Genomic DNA, 25,056 nt, shown 5'->3' with positions numbered 1-25,056 from the left:
ACCGGAAACCCAGTAATAACTCTATCTCACGTGACTTATCCTAAGGCCACGATTGGACGTAATGCCCCCTTAGCAAGCAGAACATGGGGACAATTGCCGCGCAAATAAGAACCAATCAGGATGGTGGACAGAAAAGTCCAAGGCAGCCGAAAGCTAGAGGTTAGCAGCTTCGTTATCATTTATGATTGAATGCTCGAGAGAGAGGTTTCACTACAAGCTAAATAAACGTCTATTTATCAAAGCACCAATCAGTAAAATATGAACAAGTTGTCCACCCCAGAGCTCTCGTTGCGTAAAACACACTTGTTTTATGAGTTTGGAATACAAGAAACTATGTAAGGTAAAACGTAAGTTCTTAAGTTACAAAAGTGAAGCGGTCTCAAAAGCTTCACACATAGAAAACTGGAAAAATTCAACTTTAGACCTACATCTGCATTGCAATAAAAATATATGCAAATATAATTTCAAGCAAAAAGCTCTAGATTAAAACTTGCTAATTAAACATGAAAAGGGTTCACGTTTAAGGTATTCACAGTATGCCAAGCGCTTCTATTTGTGTGTGAAATAATGCAATTTTAAAAATTATATATATATTTATACATCTGGAATATATTAACATTGGCTACTTGTTTCTCTAGGATAGCTTAAGTAATGTAAGCACTTCTAATGAGAACTCAATATTGTTCGAAAATCGATTAAAGCTGTTCGTGTTTTTTTTTTAATCTAGAGAGAAATAGTTAAACTTGCCCTGTTTATATAGCTACCGCGTATTCTCCCCCTCCCCACCGCTGTGTGATTAAGAAATTCATGTAGCAATTTTGTGGTTTCGGGTTCAGTACTACTACGTAGCATGTCGAGCGAGTGTCTTCTACTATTGTCCCGAAGCGACCAGTGCTTCGTGTGTTAATTTGGAAAGCAAATACTGTACGCCCACCCACACACATGTGCGCGCCCCTTTGAGTTTGCCCACCCCACCCCACCGTTTGACGACCAGTATTGCTTCATGTCCCCGTAACTTAGCCATTTGGCAAAACACACCGATAGATAAGTATCAGACTTCAAAGAAATAAGTAATGGGAGCGATTTGATTGACTAAACCCTTCAAAATTGTGCCCCAGCAATCTAATGGCTTGTTTCAACACGAAAAAACATAAAAGAATATATATGTAACATCCTCGTTTTTTGTATGACAAACTTTGTGAACTACCTCATTTGACTAATATTGGGCGCGGTCTGAGTGCTGAACAGCCTGAGTTTAAATCTGCCACCAGGTTGTGAGAAAAACTATTTTTATATCAATTAAATAAAACTCGAACCGATGTCAACATGTCTTTCCAGCGTTACATGTCCTCGAAGCTGGGAACATTACGAAGAAGTCGCCGCAGTTCCTCTTCTCTCACGAGATGGAGCTCAGGTAGATAGATAATAACTTTCCTCGCAAACGTTCTCTCTAAATTTCTAAACTGTCTTTCCCTTGTGAACTTTAAAATGAGACTATCAGGTTTCCTAGTGTGACATTTTATCTGAGAATGTGACGGTTAGAAAACATAGAAACGTACTTAATTTTTCATATTTAAAACTCTTAAATATACAATTTGTTACACTAATATTATATATATATATATATATATATATATATAAGAGAGCGAGTTCACAAAAGTTTTCAAACAATTATTCAAATATATCTACAATTGATGTAAACCTCTCAATCTAACTTCAAAGTCTTCAATCACACTGGCTTATATACATGCGGTTATATAATTAACATTTTTTCTTTAAACTGTTTTGTTTTTATTCAGTTTATACCTAAACGTTACTGTAGTTCGTATATCAACATAGTAATATACACACGCACTTTGAAGTAAAAGAAAACAACTAGCTAAATATAACTTTATATGAAAGGGAAAAAAAATGATAATATAAATATAAATCATTTCTAGATTGTCTGGAGAAGATTTTAAATATGATTTTAGAATATTCAGTATCTTTTTTCTTTTTGTTTTTGTCCCCCCCCCCCACCACTCTGTTATTTTGAAGTTATAGATTATTACTGAAACTTAAATCATGTAATTTCCGATGTTATTTATTCAATGAATTTTTGTCTAGTTTTGATGATTAGTTTAAAACTCTCGTATTTAAAGTTTATTATGAAATTGTAATGGTAACTTAATCTTATGTTAAAATCTTTTGAAAAGTTTTGTTATATTCGAAATTCCCGTTTTGCCTTAGTCATTTATTGAAAATCCAATGAACAAGTTCTATGTAAAAGGTTCAATATCATTTGAATGTAATACTGTTACGTTTTTTCTTCGCCTTTTCTTCCACACGTAGAGTTTTGTATGAGTATTTTTAATTGTGTGTGATGTCTGTAGTTATGTGTTTGTGTGTGTTGTTTACACCACCTGTCCTCGTCTGTTGTTTTTTTCGTAAATTCTCCCATATATATATATATATATATATATATGCTTGTGTGTTTATATGTATGTTTATGTAGAATTTAATTATCTTCTTCGACTTAATATCCTAAAGAAAATCTCTCATAACCAAGTGCTGATGCGTCCGAATAAATTACTTAAAGATTTAAGATTCAGTTAAATTGTTTTATCCCATTTACTTATTTATAAATATAAAAAACCTTGGAGTAAAATAAAATTGCGTGCGAAATACTTTGTACCTTGTTCATTTACTTTGTAAGTAAACTACTTCAGAACGTTTGCTGAACGTGTTACTACGAACGTGGCATTGATCTGCAATAAATCATGGATCAAGTTGAAAGTTTTGAAGAACGAAAGACTGATAACAGGAATTAAAAAGGATATGCTGAGAAAGAGAGGGTGGCAGTTTGTATTAGCAGGGCTTAATAATTTTTAGATGATCAATTTAGAAGATTTGTTTATATATAGCAAAGTAACTTCTACATGATTCTGCCCAGTATTTTATCACAAAATATTGAGAAACGGCTTTTAACACAGTTGTTATAGTAACCGTTTAATATTGTGAGATGACCTCATAATATTTAAAACTGGCAGCTGTTGTGCTTTCTTTTGTTGTATTTTCTTTATCTTATCGTTGTTTTGATCCAGTAGCTTTGACATATTTATTTATCTTTTTGTAACGACATGTTCGGACATTATTTGCTTGCAATTTGGAGCAAGTGATTAACAGTATTTCTAATGCATAAATGATGCCCATTTTCGCCCTGTTGACAGGAGCAATCAGCTGTTATCTCAACTCCTTCAACACTTACATCTCTCTTTCTCTCTTCTTTCACATACAAACATAAGTTCACTTATTAACATTTACTAACACGCTTCTACTACTTCCTTCATGTGTTTCTTCCCTCGTTTCTACTACTAACCTCTCCGTTCCTATGAACAAACAAATTATCTGGAAACGGAGGCGTACTCAGTGGGTGGCATTCCTCTACTTCTCAGTTCACGTCTAACTTTGCTCGTTTTTGTTCCCAACTTCACCCTCATGGTACTCCGTGCACACCGCTACTTACTTAAGACCAGATGCTATCACTGGTATCATTCCCTACACAACTATATATATATATATATACATACATATACATACATACATAATGTCCTGTTATTATTTTTATTGTATTTGTGTAACATTGTCCATTTTTTTCCATTCTTGCTTTTGTATACATTCGCTGCTTTCTTCTAAGGAATCTAACGCTCTTAGCTTGGATTTTCCTTGGGGCTGGCCAGATTGGAGCAATCTCAAGTATAATCAGCCGAAATTGCGATGATAATCTGGTACTCGACTGAAGAAAGAAAACTTCCAATGACCCATCCTTGCTTTCTTTGTATCGTCTATCTGGATGTGTTGTTTTCCCTTTTTTGTATCACCTACTGTCTAGATGTTTTGCATTCTTGTCCCATTTTGTATTTATATATATATATATATATATATATATATATATACACACACACGACGGGTTTCTTCCAGTTCTCCTCTACCGGATCCACTCAGAAGGCTTTAGTAGGCCCGAGGCTATAGTAGAAGTCACGTGGTGACTGAACCCAGACAGAACCATGTGGTTGGGAAACAAGCTTTTTTCCACACTGTCACACCTGAGCTTAGCCATCTTCTCATCTTCACTATTGTGTATCACTTCTGAAGTCTGTGGTAATCACTTTTCTTATGCCTTTCATCTACATAATAAGAAATGAGTATGGGGTTGATACGATCAACTAAAACTCTTGAAAGCTGTGCACCAACGTAACTGTAGTTCAACGACTAAGTAAAATAATGTCTAGGAGTAAGATATGATATTTGCAACTTAAACTGAATATTGTAAACATAAAAGTTAATAAAAAAATTATTGATCATAACAAAAACTCATGTCAGGCAATTAATCAAAGCTGTTGTTTAGTTGACCTCTCTCAGAGACCCAAAATGTAATATTGTCGTTGATATGTAGTCAAAAAGCTATGTAAACAAGGTTATATTTTTATGCAATTATTTTTAGTTTAGACGTTTGATACTGTATCTCCTGGCATAAAAGTTGACGTATAGTGTGTACGGTAAACATTCAAACATTATTACTATATTTCCAAATCCTTCTGCATTTCACAAGGAAATTTTGGTTTCCTGAAGTTGTCTTAGTGTATAAATCGATCTTCCTTTTTGGGGGCTGTAAATTCTTTTCTGAAAATTTGACTTCTGTGCTGGAAAATACAATAGATATTTCATTAGAATGTATGAACATTCTCTGCAAAGACATCCAGCATAAGTTTTCACTTTCTGAAGGTTTGAGCTAGAATAAAAGTTCAACTTTACGGTTGAAGGAGACAAGTCATAATTTGTCTTGTCAAAAAGCAATTTGATATATTGCAAAACATGAGTAATGTTAGAGCTGTTATGAGTGTAGGGTGTCAACTTGAATAAAAATAGTTGTAAATGCTTGAAAAAATTATCGTAAATTGCAATAGGTGTTTTATAGCCTTTAGTTACTTTTGAGTGGGTTTGTATATTACTGTATTTGTGTACAATACACAATTTTGTTTTACCAGGTTTTTAAACCTCAAAATTAGAGGTATGCACTGTACACAGGAACTAGCTTGATACAAAGGAAATTGCAGATTTTATTGTGTATGTGTGTATGAAGAATCTATTAGAGTAGATTCAAGCACTAATATATGATTTATAAAAAAGTGACAAATAAAAATCTGTAAATGTACAACCATCCAGATCGCTGAGTACCTTATTATTTTTTCTAATATATAATACGTGTACGTCACCTCCAAACCTAATATATATATATATATACACACACACATTCACACACACATACATACATGATATATCTTGTGTATACAATTATATGTAGAACTGGTATTGCTGAGTTAGCATCCAGTTATGCTTGGAACAGGAATGAGTGATATAAACTTGTGTTTATCATTATATATATATGTGTGTATCATCATCGTCATGTAACATCCGTTGTCCATGCTGGCATGGGTTGGACAGTTTGACCAAGTCTGGCAAGCTGAGGGGCTGCACCAGATTCTAGTCTGATTTGGCATGGTTTCTACAGCTGGATGCTGTTCAGAAATATATCAGTTGATTGATGGCTCAAATGATCTAGCTGAAGCTGCCATTAGATCTTTCATATGAACAAATGTTAACTGTTACTGTATTTTACTTAATCTGCCTAACTAGTGTAACAAGAAAAAGTCGGCATAATCTTCTGGAGCAGCATTTCTTTGGTTACATCTTCAAGAAGATGTGGCAAACGACGTCCTTTCTACCCCGACGCTCATAGTCTTATAGATGTTTTCGATCTAGTTTGGATTCTTTGCCATCAAATTTGAATTGTTTGCAATCAAATTTGATGGCAAAGAATCCAAACTAGATCGAAAACATCTATATATTTTTCAAAAATATCTTACAAAGGATCTTCATGCTGCAAGCAGCACATTTTGAATAAAGTTCCATTCCTTTGTCCACTTGGGATTGAATTTCATATCAGATTTGTTTGGCGCAGGTTTTGAGAATGCTAATCTATGTTGTCTTGCTGCCAAGGACCCACCCATTGTTCTATTGTATATCACATGACTAATAGGGTTTTGACTTCATTTGTATACACAACATGATTGGTTATACATTAAAAAAGTGGGCCTTGTTAAACCAAACCTTTTTTTTTTTACATGATTTAGAAGGGCCAAAAGGCAGTCTAACTCAAAGTGCTGCTGGCAGTACAAGGAACAAAGTGAAACAGAATAAAATATCATAAATGTGAAAGAATTTTTAAAGTGTAGGAATTTTTGGTAAAATATATGAATACATGAAGGGATTGTGAATACTGGAAATTCCCATATAATGCAGGAAGGTTGCAAGTGACAAACCTGTATGTATCAAAGAGATTTCTATGGTTTCAGATAGATATGTTCTTCTCTAAAACATGAGTTTTAAATAAATTTAGTTATTTTAAAAAATACCTTATTAATACATATGTCCTGGTTTTAGAATAGGTTTACTGTGTCCCTGCATATTATGAGGTAACTAAAAGGATTTGTGATTGAAAATAGGAGGGTTGATGGTGGACTGGTTACCTAACTGGTTTCAAGTGAATGGAGGAGTATTTGTACAGGTGTGCATGTCATAGTAAGAAAGAGGAAATAGAGAGGGTTCAGAAGATTTAATATGTAGTTATTTTACCTCATTATAATTAAAGGCATTCCAGACATCCAGGACTACATTATCCAATGTGCTCTATTTTTTCAATGGTGATTTTATAGGACTTGAGACAAATTTAGTTTCCATTTCTTATGTAGAGATTCCTTCATTGCCTCATTCATTGTGAAGTTGAAAGCAAAAATTGTGGAGTCTTTTTGAGTAAGGGTGCTGTTTGTAGAGCCAGCTTAATTGAGGAGTGTTGACAGGAGGATTCTACAAATACACTACTACAGGAAACAAACTAGCAAATAAAGTAATAGTAAATCAGCAGGGCTGTAAGATAATGGTTTAACCCTTTAGCATTCAGATTACTGTTAAATGTAATGCATATTTATTCACATTATTTTGAATTAAAGCAGGTATATTTGGGTTGGATATGGCTGGCTTAAATACTAAAAGATCATCATCGTTTAACGTCCGCTTTCCATGCTAGCATGGGTTGGACGATTTGACTGAGGACTGGCGAACCAGATGGCTGCACCAGGCTCCAATCTGATCTGGCTGAGTTTCTACAGCTGGATGCCCTTCCTAATGCCAACCACTCCAAGAGTGTAATGGGTGCTTTTACGTGCCACCTGCACGCGGGCCAGTCAGGCGGTACTGGCAATGGCCATGCTCAAGTGGTGTTTTTTATGTGCTACCTGCACAGGAGCCAGTCCAGCAGCACTGGCAACGACCTCACTCGAATGTTTTTTGATGCTCCACTGCCACAGGTGCCAGTCATCAAATTTGCAAATTTGATTTGATTTTGATTTCACTTACCTCAACAGGTCTTCGCAAGCAGAATTTAGTGTCCAATGAAGGAAAGGTGCACATAAGTGGGCTGGTTACATCCCTGGCATAGGCCACGAGTTATGGTCTCACTTGGCTTGCCGGGTCTTCTCAAGCACTGCATATTTCCAAAGGTCTCGGTCACTAGTCATTGCCTCGGTGAGGCCTAATGTTTGAAGGTTGTGCTTCACCACCTCATCCCATGTCTTCCTGGGTTTACCTCTTCCACAGGTTCCCTCAACCGCTAGGTTGTGGCACTTTTTCACACAGCTATCCTCATCCATTCTCACTGCATGAGCATACCAGTGCAGTCGTTTCTCTTGCACACCACAACTGATGCTTCTTAGGTCCAACTTTTCTCTTAAGGTACTTACACTCTGTTGAGTATGCACACTGACATTACACATCCAACGGAGCATACTGGCTTCATTCCTTGCAAGTTTATGCATGTCCTCAGCAGTCAAGGCCCATGTTTCACTGCCATGTAGCATGGCTGTTCGTACACAGTCTACCTTTTACTCTGAGTGAGAGGCCCTTTGTCACCAGCAGAGGTAAGAGCTCTCTGAACTTTGCCCAGGCTATTCTTATTCTAGCAGCTACACTTTCAGCGCACCCACCCCCGCTACTGACTTGGTCTCAAAGTAGTATATTTATGCTGTCAAAAATGATGACATTTTAAAAGAAATAAACTGAAACTGGTATTTAATAAATCATCGACTTGACATATATGCCATACATTTGGTGCAGACCTTGTTTCACAACATCTCACATATTGCTAGGCCAGCATTCCATACACATATAAATATCATTACATATCCTATATGCATATATTTCCTAAATGAGTTTCTGCATAAAATATATTACAGTTCTCATGTACTAGAGTATATATATATATATAAATATATATATATATAAATATATATATATATCTGCAATCCATAAGTAAGTATAAGTGTGGCTGTGTGGTAAGATGTTTGCTTCCCAACCATATGGTTCTGGTTTCAGTTCACCTGTGTGGTACCTTGAGCAAGTGTCCTCTATTGGGCTGACCAAAGCCTTGTGAATGAATTTGGTAGATAGAAACTGACAATGCCTGTTTTGTGTGTTTGTGTGATGAAGACAAGAAGTTCAAAAATTTTATACACTAACACCAGAGCACTGTTTCTAATCATAATCATCTTGTCTTTGGTGTGGGATTGTAGCCCTAATTTTAAATATGGCAAGAAGTTTATTAGACGATATTTACCATATCTGATGATATATAAGACACCCTTCCCCCGCCCTCCACCCCCAAAGTCTCTGGGTCCTATATGCAACGTTGGATCTCCCATTAGTTAATTTTTGTCCCTGATGCTCACTACTATATGCTAATTTTAATCCAAACAGTCTCTTCTACCTAGCCTCATTCAATAATAGTATATCTCTACTGAAAAACTAAAAATTATTGACTCTAACCGACAAAATGTAAATTGTAGTATAATGAAATTTTCCTACTTCACCAATACTAATTTGACTACTCTTTCATATCAAAAATAATCAAGATCCAAGGCGTTCTATGAAAGAAGATTTGTTAGAAGTAATTCTTTCAACCTCAAAAAGAAGGGTTATGTATCTTATTGAGTTTATTTCTTTGAAAGTGACCAATTGTTAAGTTGTTTTATGTACTCAATCATTTGGTTTTGATTTTGATGTCTTTTTGTTCATATCCTTTTAATTTATAGTCTTTTGATAAAAGCAGTTTTTTTTTTTAGTTTCACAAGTTTTGTCTTATACTTAAGTTTAACTTCTTTCATAAATAGTATAAAATAACCACAATGGTAGAACTATGGTCTTTAACCCTTTACTATTTAAACCAGCCATATCTGGCCAAATATTTTACCTGTTTTATGTTCAAACTGGCTGGTTCCAGCATCTCACACCTACTCTGCCATGTCATTCTAAAAACAAACAACCACATCATTGAAATCATTAATCATTAATTTTAAAAGATGTGAATAAATAAACATTGACAGAGTAATCTGAATACTAAAGGGTTAAAGATAAACTTTAATAGGTTAGGGTACTAGAATGTAGCATGGTAATTTGTATTGTGTATGTATGTTGGGTACTTTCAACATATATACGTAAGATTCATAGTTAGTCTATTTACAAACAGAAACCTCAGAGTTGGTAGCACCATGTATTTACATTATAATATAGTTGGTTGTACCATTAGGAGTTGGAACCAAAGTTTTTGTGTACATATACTACAGCCCTGGTTTTGAAGGTGATCGAATTAGGCACATCCTAAAATTTTACTTTGTTTCTGCTTTGTGTTTAGAATTAGAATCTTACTTTAACCCTTTTGATCCAAACCTGTCTCAGACTTCCCTTGTTTCTAAATAAAAATTCACTGTTTTCAAGTGATTAAATCAAAACTTTCCATCACAATTTCTTCTTACTAATCTATGTTCCAAACACCAGCAATAATAAAGTTATTTTGCTAAATTCTTCATTAATTTCAAAATTAATTGAAAGGAAAACAATGTATTTCAACAAAAATTTGGTAACAAAAGGGTTAAGTGTTGGTTAAAGATATAAAGTGTAAAATTCTTCAGAAATTCCATTGCTTAGTTCAGTTTGTAAATGACATGATAAAAATGAAGAGTTACCATTTGTGTTGTGCATGGCTTAACAGCATCCATTCAACAAATAAACATTTGATTAGTAATCAGATCCTACAGAGTTGACCACACTGCTATAATTGTCTAAATAAGGTAAAAGAAAAAACAATTCTAAGAAAATGAAATAAAATAGACAATGTTGGATGAAAATAGAATTTTGAATGCACTATAAAAAAAGAATCTGAATGACATCAAGTGTTTGACAAGGAGTTATAAATAGTTCTTTTATTTGATTGGCAGGGTAGGAACCACATAAGGGCAATAATAAACTATTAGAGCAAAAGAATGTTGGTAAAAGTTGAGTTGGAATTTTGAAGAGGTCATTTGAATGAACTAATTTTGGCAGGGAAAGTTTAGATCTGAGGTGAAAGTTAATGGTCGTGAAATTGCAGGTAGGATTTAGATGTTGATATATATATTTAGCATGGAAGTATGTGCTATTTTCACAGTCAGTGCAGTTAAAACTTTCTAATAGCATGAATGTCAGAAAGAATAAAATAGGTCTCCAGAAAATGTGATTTGTCTCCTCCCAACAAGAAATCCTACATGGAGAGCTTGCTAGCTTACAAGTGGTGTTTGAATCTGGGTCTGTTCCAAAAACATTTCTTTGCTTCTTCGTTTGTTTATATTTTATAATTACTATTTAAGTATAGCTGTCTTGTTCATTTAAATATTGTTGACAAAAAAAAAAAATTTTGTCTTAAAAAATTGTCCAATTTTTAGTTTCCTTCCCACCACTACCATTACTAACATCACCACCACCATTACCACACCACCACCACTACTACTACTATTATTACACTGTCATCATTATTTCTCACACTCGCGTAAGTTAAACATCATACTATTTTTTATACTGTTCTAACTTTCTCATTTTATTTTTGTTATTAATTTTGCTTCAGTTGTATGACTAAACTGAAACCTTTTGTTTGATTTTCTATTAATTTTTTCTGTACTAGTGTAGATAAACTTTCTTTTTTGTCAGATTTGGACATGTGCATATTTTAAAAGCATTTGTTATTATTTTGGTGAAAGTTGGCCTGATTGAGTAGACTGAAGACATTTCAGCTGTAACCATTCCATCTCGTTTTCAAATACAGTGTAACTTTAACTACATGAACACTCATCATTTTTCTTTGATGCTAATTTGGCCTATGAAAGGGATTTAGTCATTATCTCTAGCAGATTAAATGACCATATAAAAGCTTTGTTAGGGCTCATTTAGGAAGTGGTTTATATGGGTCGATGTTCTTTTTATTGGTAATCAACCACTATCAGAGTTTATTGCCAGGCAGAAAAATTACAACAGGTAATGGTCTATATGTGGCCCAGGGGTACAGTGCAGTGGTTGTTTATGTTAAGATCTACTTGATATTTTTTCCCTCCTATGTGTATTAGGCCAAGCAGTGTATTTAGGTTCTTGAGCAAAACACTTCATCTCATGTTGCTCCAGTCCACTCGGCTCTAAGTAACCTTGTGACAGACTGGTTCAGGGGAAATGTGATTTTGGTCACTTATATGGCTTGAAAACCGAGTAACCAGCCCTATGCGTCCTAGGATTCATGACAGTACTTACTTTATGTGCACTGAATTGACAAGTCTTTATTATAACAATCACTTTATCAACTATACAAATGTGTAGAAGCATGAATATCACATCATCTCGATTGGAGTAAATATTTTGGGATTAGTTATTGTTTCAATGCCAATTGCAAAGTGTCAAGGGAAAAGCAGGTCTTATGAGATTTGAGACTGATATTAGTTGGTAATCTTACAGATATTTGTAAGGTAGCAAGCTGGCAGAATCATTAGCATGTCAGATGAAATGCTTAGTTTGACTTTGCCTTTCATCCTTTCGGGGTTGATAAAATAAGTACCAGTGTACTTAGCCCCTCTCCCAAACCTGTTAACTTTAAGCCAATCTTACAGATATTTGTAGTCACTTGAATGAGTTTTAAATGTGTTCTTTATATTCATATAAGTATTGAAACTTCTTTCATTAGCCAACTTATATTTGCATTAGAAAAAAAAAAACCTGAATTACTAAGTCCTGTTCTAATTCTGTAAGTTGACTCTACTGTATTTTTATGTCATACAAGTTGAATTTTTCAGACCAAAATTTGGTCAAAAAATGTAGGACAACTTATACACCAAGACAACATTGGAGGACCAAAAGTTCTATGTGAAATGTAGTAAGATTTGAAAAGATAGTGATGATGTTTGAATGTTTACACTATATACTATCTTGTGACTTGTATGCAGAAAATATATAGTAATAATTACAATCTTGTGATAAATAAACGCAACTGTCTTTCATTGCAAATATTTTCATTTATCTACTAATAAACAAATACTCTTTCAAAATGTAATTTAGGCAATCTCCTATGGTTGGTCAGTGTCCATTTTATAGCAGTTACATAATTTATTTGATATTATCATCATCCTCGTCAATTTAATGTTCACTTTTTCATGGTTGCATAGTTTGGCTGGAGCTTATTCAGACAGATGTCTCAAGTGTCCTCTCTGTCTCCGACCTTCACTTGTTTCCAAGCAGGATAGTATTTCTCTGTGGCTGGACATGTATACGTGGAAAAGAGGAAATGAATGACAAAACTTGTTTAACAGTTATGCTTGTTTACACTTGTTTACAACTATCAAACGGTGCCAAAACAAGGAGAAACAAATACACACACATGGACATGCACACGCACGATGAACTTCTTTCAGTTTCTGTCTACCAAATCTACTCTCAAAGCATTGGTCAACCTGGAGCTATAGTAGAAACACTTGTCCAAGATACCATGCAGTGAAACTCTGTGTGTGTGTGGTAAAAAGTTTGCTTCCCAACCACATGGTTCTGGGTTCAGTCCCATTGCATGCACCTTGGGCAAGTGTCTTCCTTTACAGCTTTGGGCCAACCAAAGCTTTGTGAGTGGATTTGGTAGATGGAAACTAAAATCCCATTGTGTGTGTGTGTTTAATGTCTGTTTACAACCCTGTAATTTAACAGTTTGGTAAAAGTAACCAATAGAACAAGTACTAGGCCTAAAAAGAAAAATAAGCCCTGGGGTCTATTCATTTGACTAAAAATTCCTCAAGGTGGTGCCCCAGCATGATCACAGTCCAAAGACTGTAACAAGTAAAAGAAAAAACACATTTTTTAAAAAGCCTTTTGTAGACTGTTAATGTAAGTCTGTATTCTTCATTGTTAGTTCATTGAATATACAATAAAGACCACAAATGTCACAAAGATTCTATGCCATAGGGAGTTACGTGTCACCATAAACATTATAAAGAAAACTGTATAAAAAGGGGATTTGCTCATAACATCAATGCTCTCTTCTCTTTGCATATGGACTTGTCTAGATTTTCAAACTAAACTATCTTCGACAAAGTATATCATCACTTGTTTTCTGAAATCTTGGTATTATTTTCAGTTAATACACTGTTAGTAAGTTTGTTTGCTCTGCTGCACTGGGGCAACTAATAGAATTGATTTGCTTCTTGCAAGAGGTTGCATGAACATGACTAATGATAACTAATGAATGAGTATTATTAACCCTTTGTTGCCATATTTCTGTTGATATGCAGTGTTTTTATTTCAGTTAATTTTGAAAAAATTATGAATTTAGTAAAATAATTTAGTAATTATTAAATTGGTGTTTGAAACATAAATTAGCATGAAATTATGAGGGGAAGTTTTAATTTAGATCACTTTAACCCTTTAGCATTCAGATTATTCTGTCAAATGCAACATTTATTTATTCATTGTTTTGAATTAATCAAACATTATCTCATAGGTTTGAGGTTTTGATGATGTGATTGCTTATCTTTAGAATGACATTTTAGGTTAGTTGTGAGAGGTATGATCTGACTGGTTTGAACATAAAGCTAGTAGAATATTTGGGCAGGATATGGTCAGTTTAAATGCTAAGGGGTTAAAAGAGAAAGTTTGTATCATTGAACCAAGAGTGGTCTCAGGTGGCTTGGTATCAAAAGGGTTAATCCTCTAAAATATATATATGAAACTTTATTTAACGGCAGTGCTTCAGCATGGCCGCAGTCAAATGACTGAAACAAGTAAAAGAGTAACTTCAATTCTTAGTTATTCTGAAAACATGTAAACTGAAATAATAAAAATATAAATAATGCAACAAACCCTCTATCCATAAAATCACTAGCCTTGCCTCAAAACTTGAAACCATTATTATTACTATTATCTTAATACTATAAGGCTGGCACAGATGGTAACATACTGAACAGTAGATAATTTCATTGATTAATGACTAACTTCAAATCCTGCCAATCATCATCGACATTGCATTTTATCCTATTGTTGGTCTGTAGAAAATATTTACTATATTTAGTTCAACAGACTACAGCTGCTCCACCATATCATCATCGTGTGTGTGTGTGTGTGTGTGTGTATGCGTGTGACAATACAAATTATATTACATAGCAGAAATTTATACAGAGTCAGCATATCACCAACTGACTAGGGTACACCAAAACCCAAGTCACATGGTGAGCAGAGATGATGACAACAACAGGACTCTTTGCTTAGTATAGAGGATTTGGTTCCATTGAATTATGCTTTTCCTTTTAGACAATGATACTGTTAAATATTTTCAGGTTCCTACTTCTACAATACTTGCATTCCTTTAAAAATTTACCCTTTTGTTAGCATATTTCTCTTGAAATACACTGCCTTTATTGCAAATAATTTAGAAAATAAGGAAAAACTTATTAAAATAATTTGGTCATTATTAAGCTGGTGTTTTGAGCATAATTTAACATGAAATTTTGAAGGAAGGTTTTAATTTAGATCAGTTTAAAACAAGAAGTTTGTACCCTAGAACCAGGAGCAGTTTTACACAGGTTATCAAAGCATTAATTTCATTTTCTTTTTTAGGCCTAGTAACTTTCTACTTACTTATGCAGGAGTTAGAATAATGGCTAGTATTAGTGCTAAAATAATAAGTTGATCTTGTTTTTGTTAAACAGCTTAGCAGCATTTTATTGACTTCAGTCCAGAGTTGATTTCATTATGCTGTGCTTGTCTGCATTCCTGTTTATCTAGAACAGCCTGGGCTATCTTTTTTGAAAAGTGGGCTGCAAGAGACATGGCTCATCACCAGGCAGGCCACACTAATTTCATTAGAAAGTCCTCAGTTTGTTTAAGACTTATATCTGGCATTCCATCAGTTACAAGAATGAGGGTTCCGTTGATCCGATCAACCAAACAGCTTGCTTGTGAAATTAACGTGCAAGTGACTGAGCACTCCACAGACATGCTTACCTCTAACATAGTTCTCAGGGAGATTCAACGTGACACAGAAATGACAGAGCTGGCCCTTTGAAATACAGGTACTACTCATCTTTGACAGCTGAGTAGACTGGAGCAACTTGAAATAAAGTGTCTTGCTCAAGGACACAGTGTGTCACTGGGTATTGAACTCAAAACTTTACGATTGTGAGCTAAATACCCTAACCACTTAGCCATGCACCTTCAAATGACTATGACTGATCTAGAAGTAACTGACATATTACATAACCAAAGAGAGATATGTAGTTGATAGAGAAACTCTTTGATGTTGTCCTCCATACTAGCCTAGAGTAAGCACTGAGGTCTTGCCAGTAACAAGAAGAACAGAACTCCTGGCTGTTCTTTTTGTTTCTGTTGTTGTGAGTTGTGTTAAATTATTATTGATTACTATCAAGGGAACCTGATTGCCACAATTTTAGAACTCAGACTTTCTTCCTGCACAGCTCTACATTGTAAGTGGTTATGTTATTGAACACTTCTTGTAACCCCCTCAAGCTGTCATGTTCTTTCAATTTCAATCGCCATTCTTCTTCCTTGTGAAGATGTTTTGTATAGATCTTTTTTACTTGTTTCAGCCATATTGGACTGCAGCCATGCTGGAGCATTGTCTTGAGTGGTTTAGTTGAACAAATCAATCAGAGTGCTTATTTTTGAAGTCTAGTACTATTCTATCAGTCTCTTTTTGCTGAATTGCTAAGTTGGGGTCATAAAACAAACCAACATTGGTTGTCATGTGGAGGGAGAAACAAAAACATACATACATACACATACAATGGGCCTCCACACCATTTCCATCTACCAGATTTACTCACAAGGTATTGGTCAGCCTGGAACTAGGGTAAAAGACATTTGTCCAAGGTGTCATGCAGAGGGACTGAATCTAAACCATATGGTTGCAAAGTGAGCCTCTTAACCACACAGCCATGCCCCGCCTATATATATTTATATGTATGACTCAATGATTAATATCCATTGTCATCACAATGACATGTTATATAAAACAAGAAAAATTCGCAGAAGTCACTCAATAGCAGCTAAATTCCTCGAAAATTACATACACCCTACCATTAGTCTGTAGTCTCGAGTCAACCCACATTTCTACTTCTTCATGCAGGAGTTAGAATCAACATTAATATCAGTTCCTCCTGCTCATTTGAACACATTGGGCAGCAAATCAACACAACTGGTTTCTGTTAGCTGTAGTTTTCTCTACATCTGTCCATTTACTGTTGGCTTTTTTCATACCAGTTATGAATGTTCTGCATCTTGTAGTTTTCAGTTTTTTTTCCTTTGTTTTTCCCTCCAGTGGTATCTGTTTGAAAGCTGTTTTAGAATGGTATTGTTCTGGTAGATGGAGTATGTGACTTGCTAGTTTTAATCTTAGTTCTGTTGCGATTTTGTTAAGGGTTCTTCTGATGGCCCTCTTTAGAATGTCATTGGTTATGTGTCTTGCCAATATGTTCTCAGAATCCTTCTGTAGCAGGAGTTAGAATTGAACACATTAAACTATGTAGCCCTAGATCACACACTGGAATAGAATTTGGTTATATTCATTTCTAGAAAACCATTACTGATAAAATAAGACAGCTTGGTCAGAACTGACCTGGTGCTATGTAACAACAAAAACAACAACAGTAATGATCTGGAAATTTGAAATTTCCACTCTTTTATTAATTTTTTAATTTGTTTCCGGTATAACTTCTTTGTACTTATTTTGAAGTCTTGCCAATATGTGGTTTAAGCCTGTGAAATTATACTTTGTTTCTTGGGTACAGGCAAAAGCCAATAGATGTGTGTGTGTGTGTGTGCACATACGCTCACACAGACACATGATGGTGGAAGACCTCCATCATTCAACATCGAGGATTCCATTGTTCGATCAACTGAGAAACCTGCTCTTGAATTAACATGCAAGTGAATGTGCATTCCACAGGCATGTATACACTTTACCCTTTCATAACTATATTTTTAATGAAATACACTGCTTGTGTTTCAATTAACTTTGAACTTAAGAATTTAGTAAAATAATTTTGTCATTATTAAGCTGGTTGAAACATAGATTAACATGAAATTTTGGTGAAAGGTTTTAAAACTGGAGGTTTGTGTCATAGAACCAGAGGTGGTCTCAAGCAGGTTTGGTATTGAATATTTAAGTAGAAATATATAGATATTTACATTATTAGATCAAACTTACGCAGAGTACAAATGAGAGAGAAAATTGAATTGCCATTGATGCTTCTGTAACTGATTTTTTCTTTCTAGGTAGGGGTATTGACTCTCTGCACACACATTTTTATCTCTGGGAAGAGGTGGTCCATATTAGTCTGGCCACTATCCTTTGATCTGTCCAGCATAGAAAAGCCCTATCAGGAACTTGCACTTCATTGATGTAGTTCTCAGGGTTATTGAGGTGCACAAACTACCACTCTGCAACAAGGACTGGACATTGTGGTGAGCTACAAATCAAGGAGGGAGCATATTCACAGTTGATTGACCTGCTAGAAATAGCAGTCAAATCCTCCTCAGATCTCTTACTATTTTAAAAACACAGATACATTAAACAATCTAGTCTTAAGTTTAATATAGGTCAGTGGTTCTCAACCATTTTTATGCCAGTGGACCCCTTTGATTCCTATTTTACTTTGCTGGACTCCCATAGGCATTTGATGCTTGAAAAAATCCTATTTTTATAATTAAATATTAGGAACTGTAGATAAATATTAATATATTTTTTGTATTGTATAAGTATAATCGATTTATTGCATATAATTTTTAATGGCTAAAAATTATATGGACTCCCCACAAGGGTCATGCAGACCCCAGTTGTGAACCACTGTGCTGAAAAAAAAACAGATTTGGCAAGCATGGCTGAAACATTTTCTTGAGCAAGACTCCTTCTCATGTGTCTTGTTTGGCTTGGACTCACTATCAGTTTTCACTGCTCCTGACAGTTTGTCATTCCTGTCTATTCTTCACTTCCATCTTGTTGCAAGTGGTGGGATGGTACTTCTAGGAGTGAGGTGGGGAGACTTAGCTTCTTGGCATTGAGGACAAGGTTATTTTCTTTTCTTACAACCCTGTGTTGCAACTTGTGTTATTCTGGATGCACTAATTTGTGGGACCAATTGTTGTTGCTGCTGCTGCTACCTTTGATGATGCCTCTCTCTCTCTCTCTTTCTCTCTCTCTCTCAGCTTCTCTAGTTAGAAATCACTCAAGTGACTCTTATATTCACATATACAACAACAATAACAGTAGTGTGGAAATTGGGAATGTCTACTTTTCTTTTAATTTTTTAAATTTGTTCTCTTCAAAATTTTATTGAATTTATTTTGGAGTCTTGCTAATGTCTGGTTTTGAGCATACTCTGTTTTCTGACATACAAGTTGAATTTTTCAGCCCAAAATTTAGAGCCAGAAAGGTAGAGTGACTTATACTCCAAGACAACTTTGGAGGACCAAAAAGTCCTTGTGAAATGCAGCAGGATTTGGAAAGATGATGGCAATGTTTGAATGTTTACACTACATCATCATCATCATTTACTGCCCATTTTCCATGCTGGCATGTGGATGGTTTGACAAGATCTGGAAAAGCCAGGGGCTGCACCAGGCTACATTGTCTGTTCTGGCATGGTTTCTATGGCTGGATGCCCTTCCTAACACCAACCACTTCACAGAGTATACTGGTTGCTTTTTATGTGGCACCAGCACCAGTATTAATTCTGCTGTGATGGACGGGTCTTCTTGAGAACAGCAAGGTGCCAGGCATCTCAGTCCTTTGTCATCTCTTTTGTAAGGCTTAGTGTCTTGAGATCAGCCTTCAATACTTTGTCCCATATCTCTTTCTAGGTTTTCTTCTTCCACAAGTTCCATCCTCCTTAAGTGATCAACACTTCTGTATGCATCTTTCTACATCCATATGCATCACATGATCAAACCAATACAGTCTTATGTTGTCTTGTATGCTGGAAAATATTGTATTAAATTATTCTTAGTTTCTTGAGTACAGGCATGGCTAAACAGAAAAAAAAGTTCACTAGACAATCCTGTGATTCTGTATCAGATACATCACTTGACAGTATCTTGAGTACATGTCTTCTATCATAGCCTTGGTTTAAATGAAACCTTGTGAGTGAAATATTTAGTTGGCTGAATCTGTGAAAGCCCATCGAGTGGGAGAGGGAACGAGAGAGAGAGAGAGAGAGAGATAGAGAGAGAGAGACTGACTGACTGACAGAGAGTGAGTGTGTTTGTGTGCGTATGTACAGGCATAGCTGTGTGGTTGAGAAGTTTACTTTTTAACCACATCATTTTGAGTTTGCTCCCTTCGCACAGCACCTTGTGCAAGTGTCTTCTATTTTAGCTCCAGGCTGACCAAAGCTTTGTGAATGGAGAAGTCTATTGTGTGTGTGAGTTACTGTCTTCTCATCTTGACAGCATGTGATATTTGTAAATGAGCACCACTGTCATACAAGCAGTATCTTTCATTTACAATCTTCCACAAAAGCATGTTTTGCCATGGGGAAATATATTATTTGGAGACAGGTGCAAGTTGGTGACAGGAAGAGCATCCAGCCATAGAGAATGTGCTTCAATGAATTTCACCTGCATGGTTAAAATGGACATTAAAATGACAATGATGATACATACACACTGTTTTTGGACATGTTTACTCCTCTCAAAGCATAATAATGATCCTGAATGCCTGACAACTGGGGGGGGGGATAGTTGTAAGTCAATTACATCAACAGTAGTGTTCAACTGGTACTTAGTTTAGCAGCCTCAAAAGATGAAGGGCAAAGTCAGCCCTGGCAGAATTTGAACTCAGAAATAAGACGGACAAAATGCTGCTAAACATTTTGTCTGGCATGCTAATTGGTTGTATCAGCTCACTGCTCTAACGATAATAATAATAATTTATTTTGCTATCCTAGCCCATTAATGTGTGTGTGCGAGAGAGAGAGAGAGAGAGAGATGCTGACCCTACCCAGCGACATAATTTCTTGTTGCCTTTGTACTCACCACCTGCTCATACTGTACTACAAATGTAACAGTAAGCCAAATGTTAACATCATTACCAATATCCCTGGAATATTCTGTTGCTCCATACATTGCAACACAGCCTATGAGCAAGTGCTCAACACCAACACTACCTGTCACCTCTCCTCTTCCTTCATTATAAAACTATGCACATACTTTCACATATCTAATACTTGATGGAACACATAGTGTATCACACTGTTTTATGAGCCTATGGAAGCTCCATTCTATTTTGGCAAGACGGAAAATATCATTTCCTTCTTTGTCCTTTCTTCAGTTAATTCATCAGACAAGGAATCATTGTTTTGATATTACCTCTCTCACACTTGTTTTGCCAGAAGTGACTCGCATCCAATATCTCCCTATGGCTTTCAATGCTGGTAAGGATATATTGTCACTGCTGCTGTTCTTATAACTGAAAACATTTCTGTGTGTTAATGTTAAAAAGTCTGTTTTTCTTATATAAGCGTGTCTGTTTGTAGAATAATTGTCATTTTTTTTTTCAGTGTATTTTTCAAAGTGCATTCTATGTTTATTAGTGTGTCTGTTTGTTCAATTGCTGTCATTTTTTTTTTCTGCTTGTCTTGTTTATATTCAAAAATTTTGTTTGAAATTCTTGGTTGTATCTTTGTTGTCACACTTCACACTACAACCCCAGAAGTAAAGGCCATGTTAAAACAGGAGTAAACCATATTAAGACATGAGTAAATGAATTGTTTTTTCATTTAATTTTAATGTCCACTTTGGTATGCTTGCATGGGTTGGATGGAGTTTATTGAAGCAGATTTTATGTGGCTGAATGCTCTTCTTGTCACCAACCTGCACATGTTTCCAAGCAAGGTCATATCTCCACATCATCAGACATGTTAATGCAGTATACTGGAAATGAATCACCTGTTTTTATGACAGTGACAATCATTTACAACTACACATGATGTCAAAACAAAGAGATACACACACACACACACACACACACATGCTGGGCTTCTTTCAGTTTTCATCTGCCAAATCCACTCACATGGCTTTGATAGGCCTGAGGCTATAGTTGAAGGCACTTGCCCAAGGTGCCACACAATGTGGGACTGAACCCAGAACCATGCAGTTGAGAAGCAAACTACTTAGCACACAGCCATGTCTGCACCTGTATCTATGTCTGCACCTATAAAATACTAAAAAGTTCCAGAGCAAACCTATTTTTGACCTCAAGAAGGAAGTTGATTCCAACAGGAGCCATATGCCATTTCAACAGAGACTTCTTTGGAGTGCATTCTTCTGTGTTGTTCATTTCCTATGTTGACCCTGCTGGACTGCCTTCTGGATACTTTTGGCATCCTTTTCCCATTTACTTTTTGAACCTCACATCTCTGAAGTTTTATAGCTGCCCTAACAAAGGTCATCCAACTTGCCTGAAATAGCTACCAAATCTCCCTCAAATTACACTCTATTATCTTAAATAAAATTTTAATTGGACTGTAGTCCTTGATATATAAAAGGACAGGATGGTCATGACAGGAATATCTGCTGAATTGAAACTAATTTGAACTTAAACAACAATGCAGGTAATTTATTTATAATCTAGGTAAATGTATTCAATATATACATATATCTATATATATATAAATAAACTGTCCAATGAACAGGTATGCGAAACTCTGAGTAGCAGTTTTTTGTAATTTTTTTGTGATGTTTTTGCTGCTTTAATAATAATAATAATAATAATATATATATATATATATATATATATATATATATATATATATATATATATATATATATATATATATATATATATAGTCTGGACTCTCATGTAAATTATGATGAGTTTTAAAAAATTTATACTGTGAATATCTATGCAGTTTGTTCACAAGAACTGCTACAGGGTATTTTTGATCAAAAATCAAGCGACGTAGTTAATTCTATTGAAACTTGTAAAGTATAGAAAATGCAATAATAATAGTAGATATATGTGTGTGTGTGTGTGTGTGTCAGTATGTATGTCATATATATATATATATATATATATATATATATATATATACATACACACACACACACACACACACACACACACACATGTTATTTATCATGTTTATACTGAATCTGTTTCTTATAAAATCTTTCTTTATCATTGCAGAGCCAAGTGTCAAAGTTGACTCTCAAGCTCTTCAACTTGAGCAACTAGCTGCTGGAATACGACGTAGCATTGTCTTAGATGAAGAGGTTTTCGAAGAAACTTTCCTGCGCTGCATGATTTGCCGTGATCGTTATGAGGAAAGTGTAAAAGTTCCCAAAATACTTCCATGTCATCACTCTTTCTGCCTGCCATGTTTGATGCAGCTCTATTATTCAGAGTGTGCCCAAAGAAACAGCCTCACTCATTCTCGTGCAGTTGGTGTTGGTGGAACCATAACGTTTCAATGCCCCAGTTGTCGTAATTCTTTTATGACATCAGAAAGTCATGTTGTCCAACTACCAACTGATCATCGAGTTGTTCAACTGTTGGATTTCGTCCGTCATACAAATACATATACAGTTAACTTCTGTTCCAAGCACCATCTTCAGCCATTGAACTTCTTTTGCGAGCCGTGCATCAAACCTGTGTGTCGTGATTGCACTGTCCTGGATCATAAGGATCGACATGGCCATTACGTTATGGATGTAAACGAAGCACTGAAGAAGTATCGCCCTGTTATTGAGTCAGCAGTCTCTAACATGGAAAATGAAGCAACTTCTCTAAAGAGCAAAAGCGAAACTCTTGAAGAATTGGTGAGATCCAAAGATACCAACAATGACACTATAAAAAAAGAAATTAAAGACGTGTTTGTTGTCCTGAGAAATGCCCTGGAGAACCGTGAGCAAGATTTGATTGAAATAGCAAATCAGAATGTTTCGCGAGAAAAGCAACGGATTATACAGATTATGGATAAGATGGAAGAGAGACAAATGGTAATCAAGGAGGAATGTTCAAAACTCCGAGAAGCTTTATCTGACAGCAATATAGAAGAAATGTTTAATCTGCATGAAAATCTCAAGGCAAAAGCTAAAAACCCAATCCATGTAAGGGAGATAGATGACGGTCTCCAAACTAATTTATCCTTCCATTCAAATATAGACTTTCTATTAGAACAAATTGATAATTTTGGTAAGATAGAGGCACAGGTAACCATAAACAACATCTCAAAAATGTCTAAAAGTAATACATAGGAGAAATTATGGATTACTAGATAGAAGTCATGTCTAATTCAAAAGGAAATAAAAAAGCAGTTTTAAATTACAAAATTCACTGCTTAAGTACTTGGCAAAGTGCAAGGGTTCTTATACCCACTCACCCCCACAAAAAAAAAAAAAACTCCCATCATTATGTAGGAATCTGCAGAATGAAATTCAGTGTTTTCACTCCAATCAAGGAACTGTAACTGTGCTCAAATTATCAAAAGGGAATATTTTCGATACAAAAACTTTACTAAATTTATTCCTTGTCAATGACTCTTACAGTAATTAAAAAGACTGAAATGATAAAAAGAATTATTTATATGTATTTATATATTTATGTATGTTTGCATAAATATTTGTATTAAATTTATGCACTTTGAACAGTTGAAGTATAGGTGCATAAATTATCTTGCTTTCTGTTCATCAAGAATTTAATCATCCAGCTTCATGCAAGCATTTCATTTCTTAATGTCTTACTTTGTAATTGTATGCATTTTGAAAACCACTTATTTATTTATTTACTATAGACTGTGATCAGATATACATTTTTCTATAATTTATTTTGAATTGAATAACTGATCAGTTAATTGTAGCCTGTGTCTATTATATGTATAGCTTTTTTCGCTCCAATGTCACATTAAATCTTAACTTACATTCATGGATTTTGTGAATCTAACAAATCCATGGATAACCAACATTTCCATTCATTCTTGCAATAAAAATAAAAAATAAAAAAACTCACCATGTTGTGTAAATTGTATTCATTAAAAAAAACGGTTTTTGTTGTTCTGTGTAATTATTTTCATCATTTTCGTTAAGGAATGCAAAGTAAGTTTTGGAATAAAATGTTTATTTAAATAAATTAGTAACATATGCTCTGGTTTTGTTTATAAAAGAACATTGTCATGAAGAAAAAAAGTTGTGAAATTGAGTGATACACATACAAGTAAAATAGATGGTCATGAACTGAAACATAACATGATCCATTGTGTTTTGCATCTGGGCAAGGCATGTAATTTTACTTACTCCAGTTACCTGCTGTCAATAGGCATATTTTACGATATTTTCTGGCATGCAAGTCAGCATAGTAAATAATGTAAACATCTAGTGTAAATATTCAAACATCATTACTATTATTTTTCCATATCGCTGAACTGGCTCCTGTGCAGGTGGCACGTAAAATACACCATTTTGAGCGTAGCCATTGCCAGTACCGCCTGACTGGCCTTCGTGCCGGTGGCATGTAAAAGCACCCACTACACTCTCGTAATGGTTGGCATTAGGAAGGGCATCCAGCTGTAGAAACTCTGCCAAATCAGATTGGAGTCTGGTGTAGCCATCTGGTTCGCTAGT

General features: G+C 35.1%; 1 protein-coding gene across 11 annotated transcripts in view; it reads left to right on the top strand.

Moving 5' to 3' along the window:
• Nucleotides 1-24,444, top strand: part of LOC106867406 (tripartite motif-containing protein 2) — a 146,690-nt gene extending 122,246 nt beyond the window's left edge. For 9 of the 11 annotated variants that reach the window (XM_014912271.2, XM_014912270.2, XM_014912269.2 and 6 more), the window contains one exon: nt 22,625-24,444. In XM_014912271.2, coding sequence (XP_014767757.1) covers nt 22,625-23,694 — 1,070 coding nt within the window. In that variant the 3' untranslated portion in view covers nt 23,695-24,444. Of the gene's footprint in view, nt 1-860; nt 1,415-17,228; nt 17,387-22,624 lie in introns of those variants that run through there. The other 2 variants (XM_052977174.1, XM_014912267.2) reach the window with 2 other exon arrangements.
• The last annotated feature ends 612 nt before the right edge of the window (nt 24,445-25,056 follow it).

The sequence above is a fragment of the Octopus bimaculoides genome, chromosome 2 (assembly GCF_001194135.2).
Source record: "Octopus bimaculoides isolate UCB-OBI-ISO-001 chromosome 2, ASM119413v2, whole genome shotgun sequence".
NCBI classification, from domain to species: Eukaryota; Metazoa; Mollusca; class Cephalopoda; order Octopoda; family Octopodidae; genus Octopus; species Octopus bimaculoides.
This window is presented reverse-complemented; position numbering and strand designations above follow the sequence as displayed.